The 21,439-nt window shown below is 42.3% G+C and overlaps 1 protein-coding gene across 1 annotated transcript in view; it reads right to left on the bottom strand.

The window, feature by feature from the left end:
- GNA13 (G protein subunit alpha 13) overlaps positions 1–21,439 on the bottom strand; it is a 43,323-nt gene that overhangs the window by 10,031 nt on the left and 11,853 nt on the right. The window contains exon 3 of the mRNA XM_049637685.1: positions 1,165–1,215. Within this exon, the coding sequence (XP_049493642.1) occupies positions 1,165–1,215 (51 nt within the window). The remainder of the gene's footprint in view (positions 1–1,164; positions 1,216–21,439) is intronic.

Here is a 21,439-nt window from a genome sequence, read left to right as displayed (position 1 = left end):
AAGCTGATCTGAAAAGGCAAACTGAGAAGAGCAGGTCAAATCAGCACCGTTTGGTTTGGAAAACATGCGGTAACTCTTAAAAATTAGTTTCCCTGCTAAGGCTCTCTCCATTTGGCCTACGTGTAACTTTTTTAAGGCTTACATTCTAACCAGATGGAAAAGAGACCGCGAAATCAAGTCTTACTACGCAGACTCATACGGAGATTCCCGACTTCTGGAACACATGTGTCCAGGAGACAGGCAAGAGAAAAACAAACGGACTTCAGGGCAGACAAGTACAATTTGGCAAAATCCAAAATAAGAGGATGTAAAGTTTATCTTGCAAAAAGAAGGTACATTTTCACATGTCCTAGATACATCAGTATGCCACTTTCCTACTTGCGGCGGGTTTTTCATTGCGTGTTTTCTTTCAGTTTTACTTTGAAAGGTAACCTCAAAGAACCCATGAGACTGTACTACAACGTATTAGAGAAATGTGCTTTAAAGAGGAGGCAAAGAACGCTGCCGTAAATCCAGCAGGTGCCAATGACTGTGGGGCCATGGCCTTCACACATTTTCTGAGCGGCAGCAACCTGTCTTCCAGGGAAGTCTCTGGCGTGAGACCGGCACAGACAACAGAGCACACGCCCTGCCCGCGGCAGGCCCGGGAGCCACAGCCAGCCACGGTGCCAGCTGAGAGGCAAATCAGAAACTCTCCTTCCCGGGGTGACTCCTTCTCCTACTTGGTGGTCTCTTCAGCCGGCCTTCAGAATCCAGCCCTCCCACACTGTAACTCAACGCAAAGCGCTTCCGAGCTGAAAAATACCGTTTGCTGAAAGGTTTTGAAATCAAACAACCCACCGTGTCCCGTTTCTGCTTACACACACACACACACACACACACACACACACACACACACACGACACTGAAGTAGAATAGATAATGTGCAATCTCATTTTCAGACATAAACTTTCTCTGAACAGTTTTATGTTCACGAACCAGAGGACAGGCCATTCTTCAGGGGAAAGGCAGCGATCTGGATGACAGAGGGAGACAAAATGAAGGGAATAGTCCGAAAGCTGCCGCCAGGATGAAGGAAGCAGCAAACAGCTCGATACATAATTTTTCTAAACCTCCTAATAACCTATTGCTTTCAAACAGCAATAAACATAAACAAAAACTTACTGCTTCTCCAAGTTTATCCAAGTTATCCAGGAAATATTTTACGGATTCACCCTAAAAGAAGAAAAAAATAAATAGTTATTAGGGCTTAGAAATGGAAGATTTTGTTACAACAGTTTATATTAAACTGTCTGGCTGCACACTTAATCCAAACATACTTTGTTTAGTCACAAAATTCAGAGTGAACAACTAACCCCACCGAAAGCATACACAACGTCTACTTCTGGCCGAGTGTGGTAGCCTGGTTAGCTTCACAACTGCCTTCCCTGAGCGGCACCCAGTGACCTTCAGCGTGGACGGCCCTGCATGGATGCTTACTGATAGAACTATCTGCGTATCCAAAGGGAAGATGGAATTAAAAGGTGAAAACTGCTTTGGAGATAAACGTACTACTACAGTTTAAGTGTCTGCATTTCTTCCCCCTTAAGTTTATACCAACGGTGGTTATCTTTAGTGTCAAGAGCAAACCAGAGATGAGGTGAGAACACCGTAAAATCTTCTGGGACAGGCACTTGCTTGGACAGACATGCCTTGCTCTAGAAGGTTCTGAAAACTGCTGCGGCTTCGCGTCTCCGTCAGGTCTCTTCCTGAGCGTTCACTCAGCCTACTCTCTCCGAGCCCAGATTTCTACTAGAGCTCCAGTCAATTTCCAACACCTAAACTGTATGATATACATTCTTAAGAGGAAATACCTGAACAGAGGACAGACAGCTAAGAAGAGGGGAGCCATTTGGGGCAAGAAGGGCTCTGTCTTTCTCCCAGGATGCTCTCCCTGGGCACAGCACCCACCCTGCCCGTGACTGCTTCCACAAGTTCCGGAAGGCAGCGCTTCTGTGATGTTTAGGGGAAATCACCTGAAGATCCTAGTTGACTAGAAGTTCTGATTTGGAAAGGGGAAGGGGGAGAGGTGGGCGGGGGGGGGGGGGGGGGCAGGCAACCAACCAATAGTTTCTACAATTCAGGTGATTTCTGGGACATCGAGTTACAGGCCTGAAAGCAGCAATTTTCCATATTTTTTTTGGTTTCAGAATCCCTTTACATATCTTAAGACTCTTGAGGATTTTCTTCATGTGGGTAATAGCTATTAATATTTATATTAGAAAGTAAAATTGAGAAATTTTTAAAATATTTAAAAATTCCTTTAGGGGCTCCTGGGTGCCTAGTCGGTTGGGTATCTGACTCTTGATCTCGTGGTTCGTGGGATCAAGCTTCATGTCAGGCTCTGAGATGGTGGAGGGGAGCCTGCTTGGGATTCTCTCTCTCTCTCTCTCTCTCTCTCTCTCTCTCTCCCTCCCTCTCTCTCTCTCTGCCTTTCTCTCGCTCGCATGCTCTCTTTTTCTCAAAATAAGTAAACTTAAAAAAAACCAAATGAATAGAAATTCCTTAAAGAATACCGATGATAAACCCATTCATTGTATGCTAACATATTTTAGTATGGCTCATAAAAGACAGTGAGACATTCATTTGCTTCTGCATTTGCACCTGCTACTATAGGTTGTTCCGGCTGAGTATATACATAAAGCCTGGCCTTTCACAAAAATGTAGCTGGAAAAGGGAGTATTTTAATCAAATATTTTCAGATAATTATAGATATTTTTGCTACTATACCAAAACTTGACAAGTGGTAGTTTTTAAAAATGTTAGTTCACTGTGTTACACGAAAATTCATTGGCTTACACTGCATTTAGAATGGATCTTTGACCCACCCGCTATTTTGTAATGCCAGGCACTGGTCACAGGGAAGATGGCGGGCAACTAAGTAACAGATCTTCCAATGTTGGCATGCTTCCTTACACAATGTTAAGAAAATCATAGTCATCAGGACCTCCTTCATCTCATCAGAAGTCTCACGTACTGGGAAGCTGACAAGCTCACAGTGGTGGGCCAAAACAAGTTTTCTTCAATTTTGATTTTCACTTCAAAGCTCAAGTTTTATCAATGGCAGCAAATACTCCCTCTTCTTTTCCTTGAGGTGACAGACTAACTTCATGTATTTTCTAAAACATGTATTTTCTGTCCAATGCCCAAGTCTGAACAAGTTCATGGTTTTCTCGAGTAAAATGGCATTCCATGAAAAATACGGTTAGTTCAGCTCCCGGTCCAACGAGCTGCAGAGTGCTTTTCACCTACTTCCGTGCCTCCACCCGCCTCCCGCTCTGTCGTACAGAGGTGTGCGCTCTTAGGTGGAGATTTTTTTGGGGGGGGGGGGGGAGACGGAGAGTGTGAGCAGGGGAGTGGCAGAGAGAGGGAGAGAGAGACTCCCAAGCAGGCTCTGCACCGTCAGCATGGAGCCTGATACCGGGATCGAACTCACAAAACCGTGAGATCACGACCTGAGCCGGAATCAAGAGTCGGATGCTCAACTGACTGAGCCACCCAGGCATCCCTCAAAGGCTGAGATTGAAAACAATAATTTTTCACACTCCATTAAGGCTCATCTTAAATGAAACTGGTGTGTGTGTGTGTGTGTGTGTGTGTGTGTGTGTGTGTGTGAGAAATGGCAGCTGCGTGGTGGTAAGAATACCACTTTTGTTTGGAGCCAATGTGTGGATCCGTGCTAAGGTGCTGGCTCTTCACAGCCACTGCTGCTCTTCCTCGGCCACGGGTGCAAGTGGGAATGCAGGGGGAAGGGAGGCGTCGTCCTGGTGTCGTCATAAATCTGAGTGCCGACTCGAGGACGCCCCCGGAGGTCTGTGGACCCCACCTGGACAATCGCCGCCTTCTTGCGCGCCACGAGCAAGTACATGGGTGTGTGCTTGTGGGAGGGGTGGGGGTGTGGGGGGGTGTCTGGCTGATCTCCTCATGATTTTAAGCAGTGACAGACGATTTTGCTTTTTTCTGCACCTTGTACAGCACTGACAGCACCTAAAGATGACTTTTAGGGGCGCCTGGGTGGCTCGGTCGGGCTCCGTGCTGTCAGCGTAGAGCCTGGGGCCTGCTTTGGGTTCTGTGTCTCCCTCTCTCTCTGTCCCCCCCCCCCCCCCCCTCTCACCAAAAAAAAAAAAAAAAAAAAAAAAAAAAAAGATTTTTAGGAGACGGGAAAAAAATCTTCAAGGAATTCATTTCAGATCAATGAAGAGATTATCTGGGTAAACCTGTATGGATATTTTGCATCATATCACAAATTTTAATGTAATATATAAGCCAAAGGGAATCTGGGCTTAATCTATAAATAACATCAATATCCACATATAGGATTCTTCGTACAACCCAAAAGTATTTATTTTTGTATTTATTATTTTTATTTTTTAATGTTTATTTTTGAGAGAGAGAGAGAGAGGGAGAGAGAGAGAGGGGCAGGGGAGGGGCAGGGAGAGAGGGAGACAGGATCTGAAGCGGGCTCCACACTGACAGCAGAGAGCCCGATGTGGGGCTCAAACTCACGAATGGTGAGATCACGAGCTGAGCTGAAATCAGACGCTTGACTGACTGAGCCACCCAGAGGACCCACCAAAAGTATTTTAAAAGTCAAATTCAAACAGATAATAACAATTCCGTTATACTGAAGTAGAGCCTCTTGGACAAATACGATAAAAGATAAGTCACTCTGTTTATATATGACTCAGACTAATAAAACTGTTACCCTTTCAGTAATGTGTATATTGAACACTTATGTAATGTCAAACACCTTAAATGAAATTTAGTGAATTTCTAAAAAAAGTGTTTTCTGGACTGGTAGTATTGTATATCACGTTTATTGGCTTTTTCCTTGATTTTGGATTTAATATAAATTCACTGTGGAAACTGGTAACTAGAAAAAGGTACAAAGAAGGAAAGAGGCAAGAGCCATCACTTCCACCACTCAGGGGCGACCACCGTTAACATCGAAGATATCTTCTTCCAATTCTAGCTGAAACAATACAAACAAGTTTGCATCCTGATTTTTCCACTTAAATAACTGGGAAGTAAATTTAATGGTCAAAATAATTCCTAGTATTTGTTATACAAAAAGCTAAATAAAACCACTGATCTAATGTTGTGTATTTCAATTCTTTTTTTTAATAAGCACTTTTAATATTTTGAAAGTAAATGATACTGTGATAAACAGCTGTATGTGCTCCTGAATCATGTCCTGAGTGATCTCAGAAGAATTACCAAGGCAGAGAGGTTAGGCATTTTTAAGATACTCACTACTCACTGCCACAAAGGTCCTACTGATTTGCTCCTAGCCAACAGTGCGAAACTGTGATGGAGATGAACTGAGCAGGGGTCACAGGAGATTGATTCGCAGATGTGTCTGTAATAAATTAAGGCGCAAACTCGGAGAAGCCCCACATAGTGACAACTGACGCTTCTCATTTCAGAAATCCCAGAGCAAGGGGGCTGTGTGTGCCCAAGAAAATGATAGGTTCCGTATCCAAATCCACAGCAAAAGTTCAAGTACACAAAAACCTTATCTCAATTAGTACTCTGTTTATCTTAACTGAGGGTCAAATAAAAGAAAGTTAAAGTCACCTTAAGATGAACACATCATCTAAAGCAGCCAAGCTCCCTCTTTCCCTTTAAAAAAAAAAAAAAAAAAAAAAAAAGCTTATAACCAACCCATTGTTTCTGGGGGTCTAGGGAAGTTGGTATGCTCTTTCTAGTGACCTTGCGAATTCAAACTTTTTAGAAAATTATGAGTAGTATGGGTGAAACTTTCAACGAACTTTTACCCTTTTTTTTTAAGTTTATGTATTTATTTTGAGAGACAGAACTGTGTTTGTGAATGGGGGCGGGGGCAGGGGCAGAGAGAGAGAGAGAGAGAGAGAGAGAGAGAGAGAGAGAAGATCCCAAGTAGGCTCCACAGTCAGCACAGAGCCCCACATGGCTTGATCTCACAACTGTGAATTCATGACCTGAGCTGAAATCAAGAGTTGTACGCTTTACCGACTGAGCCACCCAGGTGCCCCTGAACTTTCAACCATTCTAAGGAATTTATTAAACATAAATAAAATGTTACAAACAAAAAGATATTTTACTGATCGCTACCTATGACGGCAAGATTTGGAAGTCCATTTTTCCACTTAGCATTAAGGTAATGATTTAATACATTTTAGTATACTAATATAATAATAACATTATATACCATCCAATAATTATTTTAATATAATTGCCACATATGAAATCTTTACACCATTAAACCATAAATTAAAGTAGGAGACCACAAAGTGAAGATTACAAAGAAATTACAACCCCTTATCTACAACTTCTTTTGGTAAGCTCGGCCCCCAACACTCAACTGGGAGCAAAATGACCTAGGTTCTTTAGTCTTTATTTCTCCTACTTGGTGAAACTATTCAGATGTTTCGCTGAAAAAAAAAAACCAAAACAAAAAGACCCCTGTGGGTATTACGTAATAAACAGTACATACACGGTATTATCTTTCTGAAATCCAAACGTTCTTAATTCTGTTAACCAATCTGGATCCAACGATTTATAAGAATGGGTCTGTATTACGTATGCTTTAACTATTCTATTTAAATATGGAAAAGGTAACTTGGTACCTCAATGAGTACCTGTATTCTCTTTTCAAATAAAAAAAAAGAGAAAATCATTCCTATTTGTTCTTCTCTTGGTATTACAAATAGAAAAATAAAAAGTTAAGGTCTTTTCCCTGTCATGTCCTGATTTAACTGCATTCCCTAGACCTTAGATCTTTTAGGTTCAAATTACCACAGGTCTCTGTTTATTGGGGATTCATAATCTCACCCAAATCAAATGATAATAGAGAAATATGCATGTGTTCTTATTAAATTTCAACTTCCACCGAAGGAAGTTTCATCAGTGTAATTTACACAGTCCCTTGTGCACTTGAGATTGTAGAAAACATTTATAATTCACTTCCACACATGTGAATGTGTGGATTATCTCTAACAATTATTTACAGTCCCAAATAAAATGCCCATCTGCCAAACGACTATACTTGGACCAAGCTTTGCCTTCTCCACTATCACTCAGCCAGTGTCTATTCAAGGTGTAAATACTTTAAAACATTATTCCTCTGAAAAAATACAGTATGGTTAAAATAACTCCCTGAACATAAAAAGCTATGTTAATTTACCATTTTAGACCACAGGTGAAACTACTGATCCTTCCATTAGTTGGAAAACCCTGAGTGGGAGGCACGGGAACGGTTCCAGAATCTTTTACTGTGCGCGACTGCAGACTAAAGCCTCCTTCTGTGAAGAGGTCAGCGCCCCCCCCCCCCCCCCCCCCCCCGGTTAAGCGACTGTGAAACAATTTTAAACCCATGCACACACAGATGCCCACACGCGTGCGCCTAAATGTGTGCAAACACACGTGCTAATAAAAGGATGAATACTTTTCTGAAGTGGGTCATTTAGGGGAAATTTCTTAGTCGTTTTATAGAGAGGGGGCTTTACTGAAAAAAAGAGAGAGAACCTGTCTTTCTACAATCTCAAAAAACAATTCCAAATTAAAGATATAAAATATGTCTCACTTGCGGTCTAATCACGAAGGACGTGGAAAATGAATACGGGACTCTCTGTTCCCAGGAGGCCGGAGCTTCCGAAGACGACCCTGCCCTGTTCGTGCTTTACAGCCCTCGTGCAAACGCACACCTAGTTCAGCACAGGCCCCCGGGGGCCTCCTCTCCCTCCTGCCCCGGAGTGTGTGGTGAAGGAGTATGAATTACCAGGGGGAAATTTCCCTCAAGTATTTTTTCCCAACAGAACGGTTTCAGAAGTGATCCCAAAGTCTTCTAGTGTTCTATTATTAACGTTAAGGAAAAGATGTGAATTCGAGTCCTTTTTCTAACACCGATCTGGCGAGTTTCTAAACTTCTCCAGGCCTCAGTTTAACCGTCAACAAAATGAGGAAGTTCCGTGGTCCGATGGATCATTACTGAAGTTCTGCTCTGGGCACCGATTTCAGTTTGTATAACCGATTTCAACTTAAGTTCTCCTTTCCCTGTATCTCGGTGTCTATGAATCCTAAACCCACTTGTGCTGTGACTCATTATTCAAGTTACGTTGCTCAGGCTCTTGGCTAAGACAGAAGTAACTAATTTCGGGTATCAGGCCAGAAATGCCAGGGGTCTGACGCTCACTTTCTGTTGGTTATGACTTGAGACTGCACTGTAACTTTTCCCAGTCTGTCTGATGTTACCGAAGAGAATTTTTCGTAAAATTGTGACGAAAAGCCATTTCATACTTACGACTTTTAAAATTTAAGATGTTTTCTGTCATCCCTTAGATCTTTTTTTCCTCGGTTCACAACACTGACAGACTATTAGTTCTATGAACTGTATTTTGTAAGTTGTGTCTGAACTAGGAAAAGCTTAAAAAAAAAAAAAAAAAGAAGGAAATAAACTAGGAATAGCCTCAACGTTATCCCTCATTCCCAAGAATCATGTTTCATTAAGATTCTTTGCTTGCAACAAAAGAAGTTAAAGGCCCTGAGTTTAAAGGTAATGGAGAAGCTGAGAACACAATTTAGAATATAGTTTTTATTAAACAAATGTGCAGTCACAGGAAAGCCTGGCAGTTTATTTGCCCAGTTACTGAAAAAGTGACAAATTTATTCAACGCTCTCTTCTGCACAGCTAAAATGTATAAAGGACGGCATTTAGAATCTGCAACTTTAAAAGGATGTGGAATTTAAGCTGGACTTAACTCAGATTTGTTTGTGAAAAGCAAGGCATGCATATTCTAGAAAGCAACTTGGCAATGTGTTAACAGGAGCTTTAAAAATGATCCTCCCCGCAGAACTATGGAAAAGTCTATGCAAGTACAGCGGTGGTACATTACTGCTGGGGCACAAGGAACGGCTGGCCGAGAACCACTGATTATTCCTCTCATGTAACCATATTCTAGAGCAGGGATCCTCCAATACGACCCGCACGCAGGCCAAGTCCGGCCCACCGCCTGTTTTTGTGTGGCCCATTTCTAAGTGGTTGCAGGGAAAAATCGTAAGAAGACTTCATGACATCTGAAAATGATATGAAATCCAAATTTCAGTGTCCATAGATAAAACCGTATCGGAGCACGACTCTGCTCATTTGCTTACGCACTGGCTTGGGCTGCTTCCACGCGGCCACAGCCACAAGTGGTCGCGACACAGGCCTTGCGTGTAGCTCTCTTCACTTTGCACGACACGATGCACTGATGCAATTACAGCCTGAAAATGTCCCAAATGTCGCCGTGAGTGCCTCATGATTCTGTTGTTGTTACTAGCGCATATCCGTCAAAACAAAAAGCAAGAGAGGACTTTTCATGTCCCGCCTTTGAGGCACGATGGGATGTGGATCGTTTTGCTGAACAAAATTCAATGGAGCAGCACTGTGTTTACTATGCACAGACATGGTGGCTACGCTAAGAGAATACGATGTAGTCAACGTCACCAGACTAAACACTCTTCCACATCATCCCACTCCAGGGCGCCCGGGCGGCTCAGTTGGATAAGCATCTGACTTCGGCTCAGGTCATGATCTCGCGGTCCATGGGTTCGGGCCCCGCGTCGGGCTCTGTGCTGACAGCTCAGAGCCTGGAGCCTGTTTCAGATTCTGCGTCTCCCTCTCTCTGCCCTTCCCCTGCTAGCGCTCTCTCTCAAAATTAAACATTAAAAAACAAAAACTATCCCAACTCACGGGAAAGGGACAATCAGAAAAACCACAAAATTTAAAAGGGAAAAGTTCATCACATCACAGCAAGATTTCCTCACAAGTAAGAGATGGAAGGAGACTGAAACTAATGACAGTTTCCAAGCGGCTCAGACTTGCTGGCCATGCAAGGACCACCACTGACTGCTCAGTGGCCTTTTACTCTAGGAATCAGTGCCGGGTCTACAGGGACTAGAGAATTCGCCCGTATGAAGAGTCCGCGTGGGAGAACTACAGATGGGAAGACTTTCAGGGGAGCTGAGAAAACTCTCAATCAGCACAACCTCAATTATAATATGCCACGGGGTGTTACAACTGATGGTAGTCAACATATGTGCGCAGCAGAAAAAAGACAAATTTAGAAAGACCGTCAAAATGACCACACGTTGTATTATTAGGTGCTCTGTGGGAAGTATACGGATCTGTCTTGTGTTACTGAACCAGAAGTGTCAACAATAAATTTAATTGACTCCCACGGACTTAGCCGTCATCGGTTCCATGAATTTTTGTAAGAAACAGAAGCCGAATACGCTGATTTGTCCTATTACCCAGTTCAAGAACTTAGCAGACGTGAATTTTTACTGAGATTTTTGGAACGAACGGATGAACAGGAACTACCTCCTGTGCCTATTGCAGACCACTGAACGGCTGTGGAAACTGGCTTTAGGGACTTGATGACACACACACCTTAAGGAATTCAACCCCAAACTAAAAGGCCGAGCAGTTTTTGCAAAACTTACACGGTGGTAATTCGACAAGTGGCATTATTTTAATCAGAGGCAATGTCGAACTGCTTTGCAGGATTTCTCTGCCGGAAGGCGAAACAAGAGGTGAGGCCTCCGTCCCCGCACTAGGTCTGCGGCAGATCGATCTTTCCGAAATTAAACGGCAGTTCCAGTGCTCACGTTGGCAGCGCACGTACAGATGACAGTTCCGGCAGCATCTTTCAGAGCCCGATGCGAGTGAAAGGGACGCTTTCACATTTCCAAAATCCACTTCCCTGTGCACGGAGGAGCCGCTGCCTGACCCTCCACTGGAAGTGATAACCTGCGATGCCAGGGACGCCGTGCCAAGAGGCAGCGTCGAGAAGAATCTAACAATTCCAGAGATGTCTTCCAAGCAACGACTGTGCTCAACTAAAGTCACAGGCTCGGGTGGCAGTACCCACCTGTGTGAACAGACTTTTCTTTTTAAGGATGAAATATATAAAATCTCGCTACAAAGCAGCCTTCATGAATGTTTGCAGTTGATTTTCATGATAGAGAACACTAACACCTGAAGCCCTTATGAAGCAAAATGTCCATCCCCAAAAGAATCCCATTCTTCTCGTTAGTAAACCTATACTGCAAAACACTGTCCACAATTTTATTATTCTATTTTGAATTTCATTGATTAAAAAACTTGTAGAAATCTGTTTTCTCGTTATATAAATACCTACATAATGGCCTTAATTTTGTCTGTTGGCATGCAAAGTTTAAAATATCATACTTCAGCTCAGGTCATGCATGACCTTGTGGTCCGTGAGTTCGAGCCCCACGTCGGGCTCTGTGCTGACAGCTCAGGGCCTGGAGCCTGCTTCCGATTCTGTGTCTCCCTCTCTCTCTGCCCCTCCCCTGCTTGTGCTCTCCCTCTCTCTCTGTCTCTCAGAAATAAATAAATATAAAATAATTTTTTTTTAATTTTTTTTTAACGTTTATTTATTTTTGAGACAGAGAGAGACAGAGCATGAACGGGGGAGGGTCACAGAGAGAAGGAGACACAGAATCCGAAACAGGCTCCAGGCTCTGAGCTGTCAGCACAGAGCCCGACGCGGGGCTCGAACCCACGGACCATGAGATCATGACCTGAGCCGAAGTCGGACGCCCAACCGACTGAGCCACCCAGGCGCCCCTAAAATAAATTTTTTTTTTAATAAAATGAAACAAAACATCACACTCACACTACCTGGCCCTTTTTTTTCCAAAACAATTTTTAATGTTTACTTTTGAGTAAGAGAGAGAGGCAGAGACAGAGTGCGAGTGGGGGAAGGGCAGAGACAGAGGGAGACACAGAATCCCAAGCAGGCTCCAGGCCCTGAGCTGTCAGCACAGAGCCTGATGTGGGGCTCGAACTCACAAAACGTGAGATCAGGACCTGAGCCAAAGTCGGACGCTTTAACCAACCGAGCCACCCAGGTGCCCCATACTACCTGGCCCTTTTCAGAAAGCTTTCTGACTCCAGTTCCAGACCCACGGCCTTATGCCTGGCAGTGCCTCAGCACTTCTAACGTGCTTGCGAGGAGATTCCCAAGCCCACCACGATCTACCAAATCAAAATCTTAACGAGCTCCAAGAAAAGGGACTCTGATGCAGCCATTCCAGCATCGGTTCAGATCCGGACATTCGTTTTGCTCAAAATTGGCTTATTGGCTTTTATGTTCATTTCAAGATTTTTGGTGTTGACTACACAAAATCAGTTGTGGGTTTTTTTTAAGCCTTGCAAAAATGCCAAGAATATTAAGAAATGAGAGTAGAGACCTATTTAGCTTTATCTTATTGTTAAAGTAGGTTTCGAGTATCACTTATGTTCAACTAGGTCTTACATGTAGAACACATCAGGCCTTCAACGGACAGCTCTGAATTGCGACATAAACAGTGGAATTACGCCTACGAGTAGAGCCTTCTCTTTCTTTCTCTTTATTGGTTTGCTCACTCAGACATACTTTCCTACCATTCTAGCTGCCTTCCTGTCCACATCCTTAGAGCCTATTTTCAAATGCCTGTCATAGTCCACAGCCTTCAGAGCTAACGCCCCAAGATTTTTATGGTCAAAAATTGATGAACCTGGTAATCCAGTTAGAACACTGTTAAACTGCTACAAAAGCACAAATGAGAAAAATCAGGACTGCCGCTTTCAGCATAGGATCCTAAAGAACTTGTTTAAAATCTCAATTAAACTTACAAAATGAATTTGCTTCGACAACAGACACCCAAACTTTGCATGGTAAGGTAAAGCAACACAAGGTATTTAATAGGAAGCACTCTACTTTTTTTTTTTAAGTTTATTTATTTTTGAGAGAAGGAGGGGCCGGGGGCAGAGAGAGAGGGAGAGACAGTCCCAAGCAGCCTCGGTTCTGTTAGCACAGAGCCTGACACGGGGCTCAAACTCACGAACTGTGAGATCATGACCTGAGCCAAAATCAAGAGTCGGACGCTTAACTGGCTGAGCCACCCAGGAGTCCCTAGCACGCTACCTTTTTACCTGATAAACAGGTAAGAATTACCCTGCAGGATGAAAAGGTCAGATGAAATTCGATCAAGTGCAAAGTCTAAATAATGTATAAGATTTTACTTTGCTACTAAATAAACTGCATCGTTTAAGCTTGTAAAGTGTCTAGAACTTAACTGCAGGACAATTCAGCATGCCTGTAAGTGGCAGAAAACACTGACAAAAAAAGTCATTTAGGAAAAAATAAGCGAATTAAAAAGTATCCCATTTTTACGTGTTGAAACCTTTTATTATGAGACCAGCATTACCTAAAATAGTTTTCGGTTTTAAAAATAAACATAACAGTACAAGAAATATTAGAGAAAATCTGTATTACCAAGGTAATTAAGCAGTGAGACACTGTCTTCTGAAATCTAAGTATACATGTGATTCTGAAAATGACAGCATACCTCAAAGTTAATTTCCAGTTTCTCTTTATATAGGGAACCAACCAGCAAAGTGCTGGTGCTATAAACAGCAAAACTTTCCCGAAGAAGTACCAGTAAACTACAAAATAGATGTCTGTGTTCTGAAATGGCTAAGTCCAATGGCTTAAAGCTGTTTACATACTTTCCATGCATAGTAAGTCGGTCTCCATTTGCAAGTTTGGAATATTTCAAAGAGGAAACAGGATCAAGAGATGAGAGCAAACTAGAAGCCGGTTTACTCCTCACATTGATTACACCTGTAAGTCACACAGCCAAATTGCATCGCCTCGATCGCCACAACAAGGTTTCGGTATGCGTGTAACATGCCTTTCTTTATTTCTCATCAGTCTCTTAATTCCCCAAACTAAGCTAGATCAAAGTTTTCCGAGTGTTCGTTAGGCAGGCTTCATTAAGCATACTTTTGGAGAAATCCATTCAAAAGGAAACATCCATTTGCTTTTACAAGTGACCTATATGTTTTTTGGGGGGGTGCCTGGGTGGCTCAGTTGGTTGAGCGTCCGACTCTTGATTTTGGCTCAGGTCATGAATCCAGGATCGTGGGATGGAGCCCCGCATCGGGCTCTCCACGGAGCATGGAGCCTGCTTAGGATTCTCTCTTTCCCTCTAACCCTCTCCCCAGCTGTGTGTGCATCTTCTCTCTCTCTCTAAAATAAAAAATTAAAAAACCTAAAAAAAATATAAAAGTGACCTATATTTTTTAGTTTTTTAATCAGTAATTCATATTTGTAGACACTAGCATTTCAGCCCTGCAAATATCACGGTGAAGCCATATCTAAATAAGAAGCCTTTAGGACAACATTCTACAAACAGACTTTGCGTAATGTAAGCCTTTCCACCTGGCATTTACTTATATAGGTTTACAGTTAAGACTCAAATGCCAAATATAAATAAGGTACAAACCGGAAAAGTCTGGGGTGAAAGCTGGTTAATGAATCAAGACTCTCTGTGTCAATCTAAGGATGTGGCTAATAACGAAGACAGAAGGTAGTAGTTTTTATTATTCAAAGACTCAATTTCCCATCTTATTTGTCCTTTCTTTCTTTTCTTCACAGAGTCACATGAAATATGAAAGTTACCATATTGCTCTGCTCACACTATTTATCTAAAATCTAAGATTCTAACATTATACTTAATTTCTTAACATTATACCTAATAGCCGGCCTAATGATATTGTAAGAGTTTGTTCGCAGTTTTCAAAATGACTCTAAAATGAAAAGAGCTTACAACCATCCAAATATTTGAAATATACCATCTCTACAAAAGGTTCCATGTCTTTCCCCGCCATTAATTTGGTCTTCAAACTAAACATGACAAAGAGGCCGGCTCTACATGGGGTGGGCACATCGGGCACCCCCCCCCCCCCAGCTGTGTCACGGAACAGCCCCACCTCTTCCTCCATTTAGTGCCCCCCAACACTCCACTCTGCCCACTCTTCTCAAAGACCCTATTATTCCATATCTTTGAGATGACCTACCTTTTTTTTTTTTTAAATGACTTTCCCTATTCATTTTCCTCTAGAAAAAAAGGATTATAAAGTATTGATGGGATACACAGCACAGGTTTTGAATAGGGTCACAGCATCATCTGTATCGTGAGAGCATATTTAAAGCACTACCACCCATGCCTGCTTGGTTCACAAGGAACAAGGCAGCATTCACTTATACTCAAAAATATACAGGCAACTCTTCCTTGTCAAAGGAAAACAGGTCAATATTCAGTAGACTTCAAGTGAATGCACAGTTTCAAGTTTCTTGCTAGCGTTTTCTATGTGCATCACTTAAAAATGCCACAAGAGCCAAAAATTAGTCAGTTACAACATTAAAAACGACCCCAGTATTTGAAAGCATTTTTTTTCCAAAGGAAATACCTTTCCAAACTAATCTAAGGTAGTTTATAATAGCCTAGATATAATTTCCCCCCAAAATGTTTGACTAATTTAGGCAATTAATTTCCATTTTTTCTTACATGTAAGCTATAAAAACAAACCAGGGCACAAAATTAAAAATAGGACACTTTTGGAAAGAACTAAGTTATCAGTTTATTTTGTAAACTGCCTTTTCCTTGCCATTGCTCACAAATTAATAAACTCCTTTTTACATCCGGTTTCTCAATCAGACTTCTCACCAAAATAACTTAAAGCTAATAGACATATTTTTCTAAGAGTTTTCCTACAGTCCTACCAAATCCCAATTTCACACTCAACACAAAACGTACGCTGCGGTTTAGTAATTCTACCACAGAAGTCACAAAAAAGAAGAACCTGACTTTTTTTCATCAAAACATTTCATCCCAAAGAGAAAAAAGTTTAGCTGTACGCTGAGTATTTACAGACACATCTGTATCTTAGACTTATGTACCTTATAGCATATGTACCTTATACATAAAAGCTGTTCAATTCTGTTAACTTAAAATATCAATTATTCTCCAAACATTATATAAGAACGACAACCCTTCCTTAAAATAATACAGGTTTCAGAGTGGAGGTCAGCATTCCTTTTTCAAATCATTCCTTAAAACTTAAATACAAATTTTACATGTGAGGAAGAAGTTTAATACGGAAGGGATGAGGGGTTAGTTCCCACACAGTATATAACGTTATTCAACTGGGCAGCAACATAGTAAGATTTACCCTATACTCCATGTTACCAATAAGCAGCACCACGTTTTGTTCATAAAAATATACATACAGGAAAGAATTTTCCATTCAAATAATTCACATCCATTTCTAGATGAATGCCTTACCGGTTCTCTGAGAAAATCACCTCCTCCAGGAAATGCTAACGTTGCAACGTTAAAAGAATGGGATATAAAATTGTACAGAAAGTATAGAAAAGTTTATCTCCGCATCCAATATTGTATTCAAATATTAGCAGGAAATATACCAAAATGTCAATAAAGATGTCTTAGGATGGCAGTTAAGGGACTAACTGGATGATTTTCTACAATAGAGAAATATGTTTTAAAATTTAAACTTTAGGAGCACCTGGGTGGCTCAGTCGGTTAAGCGTCCAACTTCGGCTCAGGTCACGATCTCACAGTGCGTGAGTTCCAGCCCCACGTCAGGCTCTATGCTGACAGCTCAGAGCCTGGAGCCTGCTTCGGATTCTGCATCTCCCTCTCTCTCTGCCCCTCCCCTGCTCACACTCTGTCTCTCTCTTTCAAAAATAAATAAACATTAAAAAAAAATTATAAAAAAAAAAAAAAAAATTTAAACTTAAAAAAAAAAAAAAAAAAGCTAATTTGGGTTCTGGAGCCTGTAAGGAATTCCTTCAAAAAACAAAAACAACTTTTTTACTTTTCAGTTTCCACCTAATGATAACACTATAAAGCATAAGAGTTTTCAGCTCTGGGGTGCCTGGGTGGCTCAGTCGGTTAAGTGTCTGACTCTTGGGTTTCGTCTCAAGTCATGATCTCACGTTTCATGGGTTTGAGCCCCTCATCAGGCTCTGTGCTATCAGCACATGGCCTGCTTGGGATTCTTTCTCTCCCTCTCTCTCTGCCCCTCCCCTGATTGCTCTCTCCTTCAAAATAAATAAACTAAAAAAAAAAAAAAAAAAAATCAAGAGCTTTCAGCTCTGAAAAATTCTTCAAAGTTAAAATACTCTTTTAAAAAGGGTCATAGACAATCCCAACGGCATGAAGAAACGTTGAGCTCTGCCAGAACTTCTTCGGTAGTACTTTTGGTTTTTTGATTCTCAAAAAGCAACGACCTCAGTTGTTGACAAAAAGGTAAAAAAGAATGCAGTTTTCCAATCCAGAACCCACTTCCCAAATACGGTTTCCATTCCCCAGCCATCTCAATAGAGGGGCCTGAAGAATCCGCGTGAACGTACACTAGATGGAAAGTTCTGCTCTGTGATGATGTGCTACAATGCATCCTGAAATCCCCACAACTCAAACCTTGTGCAACAATCAGTCGCAGCATTAATCATCATTAACAATCAACATTCATAAACTAATTCTATGCTTAGAATCACACAGCAGAGGAGAGGAAAAGCCCAGATCACTTTATTCCCAGGTTAGTGTTCAGTCCATCATCCTAAACTCTCTTGGCCACAGAGAAGCCCCCCTCCCCCCCCCCCCCCCCCCCCACCGCCCGCAAGAGCATTAACTACCATCCATCCCTTCACCCTCTGCCAATTCATCAGGTCAGCCAGCAAAGCAGCGCAACCTGCGAGTGTTTCCGAATACTGACAAATGTGGGAAATAGTTCAGAATGTATACCGGCAGAGCAGTTCGCTTCCAAATCTCTGCTCAGTTAATCGTGTTATTAAGGGATGCAGGAAAGCGCGCAGTGGGTACAGCACGGGCCATGGGGTCCTACGGCCCGAGTTTGAATCGTGGCTCTAATCAAAACGAGCTGTGACTTTACCTTCTATGGACCTACGTACCCTATGATTTATGTACAAAATGAAGTGAACTGGACCCACGTACCCTCTTAGGTCTTTTCTAGGTTAGCAAACACTTAGTGATTCTGCGTATTCTCGGCAGAAAAAAGATCAGCAAAGGCAGGACACTACAGCATTTATCACATCACGGGCAACCACTGGTGGGGGACTTATCCGGCTCCCACTAGATTTAAAGCCTCCATTAAGGCAACCAGACACGGTGACCTTGAGTCCCCGGGGCCTGCGTAGCCCAGAACATGGTGTGCACAGGTATTCAATACATGTCTGCTGAAGGAACGAAGGAATGAACGTTATTTAATGGCCAAGTTATTGCCCTCACTAAACAGGATACGGTCATAAGCAAAACTATCAAGCAGAGTGAAAAACTCTTCTGTGTTTCTCTGGCCTAACGTTAACATTATTAAGTGGAATTAACTCTGCTTCTGAGACAGTGACATTCAAAGAAATCGGTTGATATAAACACAATGTCCTCTTGAACTTTGAAAAGCCTTGAAAAAAACCCAGCCTGCTAAGCCAGATGGTTGAAAGTACAGCAAAAGGGAAATGAGAACAGTCGGCTAATTTCAAGTGAACCTTCTCTACTTCCTCACCTCTCTTCCTTCGTCGAGCCCCTCCAGCCTGGCTTCCCCCTCCCCGGGTCACCTGCCACAGCAATAGCCCTCCTGTTGCCAAAATCAGTGAACACGCTGGTCTTCACCTTGCCAGGCCTCAGTGGCAGGTGGCACTTCTGTCCACTTTCTTCACTGACACACTTTTCTGGCTCAAGTGGCATGACACGTTCCTGAATTTCCACCTTTCCAGCCATTTCTGCCAGCATCCCCCTCTCTGAATATTCTCAGACGGTCTGCAGGTTCCTAAAGATGCTGTCCTGAGCCCAATTCTCTCTTACTCCCTGCCTTCCCTTGGGTACACATTCTAGAGACTTTAAATATCACCCGAATACAAGGAACTCCTAAATTTCTACCCAGGGCCCAAAGCTCTGTTCTGGATTCCAGACTCATGTATCAAACTGTTACTTTGATTCCACCCACGTCTCACAGAGATCTCAACCCAGTATGCCCAAACTAAAGTCTTAATCTTCTCTGTCAAATCTCTTTCTCACACAATCTTTTCATTTCAGCAAGAAGCACCACCATTCACCTGGTTCTTAAAATCAGAAGCCTGAGTCACCCTTAACGTACGCGCCTCCCTGCTCCCCGCCATCTCATATCCAATTTATCAGATCCCCGTGATTTGCCCTACAAAGTGTACCCCAAGTCCACGGTCTTCTCTCCATTTTCACGGCCACCGCTTGCGACCAGCAGCTCGTTCTGCACTCATCTCCTGACTCGGGCACCGCTCTGCATCCGGGGGATCTCGATAAATATTTACGGACTGACGACTGCTCTTCCCATTTGCCTCCAATTTCCACACTCCGGCAAGCTTTTCCCCACACACGTCCCGCACACACGGTCTTCCTCTGCCCGCCGAACCTTCCTTCTTCTCGCCTGGCTGACCCTTTCGCGTCCGTGGGGTCCTAACCTACAGGTCCCCCCTCGGACCATCCTCTTGTTCCCTCACGGCTTCCTTTTCTTGTCCTTCAGAGTATCCACCGCATGTGATTACTGATTTGTCTGCCTATCAGTGTAGGCTCCTGCACCTAAGCAAGGCCAGTGGGAACAGAGATCGCTTTCATTTGGTTCACTAGCAACCTTCCGGCCTGCAAAAAAGTGCCTGGTCGTTAATAGGTGTTCAATTAAATGCTACTGGATGGCTGCTGAGAGCTGCCAGTTAACATTATCAGACTTGTTAAAGAACGGATCTCCTGAAAAATCTGCTGCTCAAGGCCTTCTCATCCACATTATATTCTTGGTTTGCTCTCCACGTTCCCTATTTGAGAAGAGAATTCGGATTATGGACACTCAAAATGGACACACAAAGCAGTGCTCTAAACCTTAATACTTGCATATAGTACAAAATACAATTACACATAAAAACAGAAGATGAGCATACACACTCCCTTGAAAAGACTGCGTTTCTACAGAATGAAAGTTAAACAAACAAAACAAAGAGCCTTCTTTTTCAAAACAAAGCCATCTTACATTACGGCCCAATGTACAAACTGATGTTTCGCAGATGAAAACCTTGGTTTCTTACTAAATTGTAACACTAACCTTAGAAAGGTTTACATTTGCTCCTAATTCAAAAAGTCAAGGGAGAAATGAAGCAAGTACATGTAATTCTCCTTGCCCTAGTCTAGAACTGAAATGCGTAACATCTATATGGTATAAAGTCCCTGTAACGTTTGAAGCTGTAGCTAAGGAACAAGGACACTTTACTGCACATGCAGTAATTAGCAGCAGTTAAAAATAGCAAATCATGGGGTGCTTGGGTGCATTAAGCTCAGTCCATTAAGTGCCCAACACTTGATTCTGGCTCAGTCATAACCTCACAGTTGTGGGACTGAGCCCCACATCAGGCTCTGTACTGACAGCATGGATGGAGCCTGCTTGGGAATCTCTCTCTCCCTCTCCCCGTCTCCCTCCCCCAATCTAAGTAAACTTAAACTTTAATAAACTTAAATTTAGCAAATTATTAGTACTGCAATATCTTAACTGGCTAAATCACATTATTCTTTAAATATTTCAACTAGGATAAACAATGCTTGCAGTTTTGTGAATACAGAGCATTCACTTACTTAGGTTTTTAAAAAAATCAATAAATAGGAATTTATTTTTTTTTTTAATTTTTATTTATTTTTGAGAGAAAGAGGCAGAGCATGAGAGAGGAAGGGGCAGAGAGGGAGAAACAGAACCTGAAGCAGGTTCTGGGCTCCGAGTGTCAGCACAGAGCCCGATGTGGGGCTCGAACTCACGAACTGTGAGATCATGACCCGAGCCGAAGTTAGATGCCCAACCGACTGAGCCACCCAGGCGCCCCAAAAAATAGGAATTTAGAGACCATCTTATATCTGAATGACAATTTAAAGCATAATCTTCTCATTTGTTAGGCCTCTCGTGGCACACAGCTGACCAGGCCGTAACTCGTGAGTGACTCTTCAGCGACTCTGAAAACCTGGTGCGGTTTGCTCACTGCTAGTAGCTTCCATGAGTTTCCCTTTTACTTTGTATCAATAAACGGATACAACCACACTTCCTATCAGGAGGCCCATACAACTCTATACAAGTCCGACTAGTCAGTCTGTCTTATTTAACAGAAAAATAACTTTTAAATAGATTATCCAGTGAATAAGAAAAGAGTAACCAGGATATTGAAAAGGAAAGTGAAAGTCTCTTACGTCCGCGCACCAATTATTCATTAGTCCAGCTCTTGTAACCCCAGAGGAGAAAAGTTCTCTTCGCAGGCTAAAGGGTTCCTATTCTCTGGCTCAAGGAACCCAAAGACACTGTTACATCTTAGCTAAAGGGTTTTGTTTGTTGACTAACATTGTTTTTAAATGACAAAATCAGTAACATGGTTTCTTTCCTTAGGGGAGCAAATCTGAAATTTGTTTATTTTGCTCCCCAAGAAAACAGAGTTCTGTTAGACTAGTGTTTTTAGTTGGCTTTTATACGAAATGATCAGAAGTTATA

Source organism: Panthera uncia, chromosome E1 (assembly GCF_023721935.1).
Source record: "Panthera uncia isolate 11264 chromosome E1, Puncia_PCG_1.0, whole genome shotgun sequence".
NCBI lineage: Eukaryota > Metazoa > Chordata > Mammalia > Carnivora > Felidae > Panthera > Panthera uncia.
This window is presented reverse-complemented; position numbering and strand designations above follow the sequence as displayed.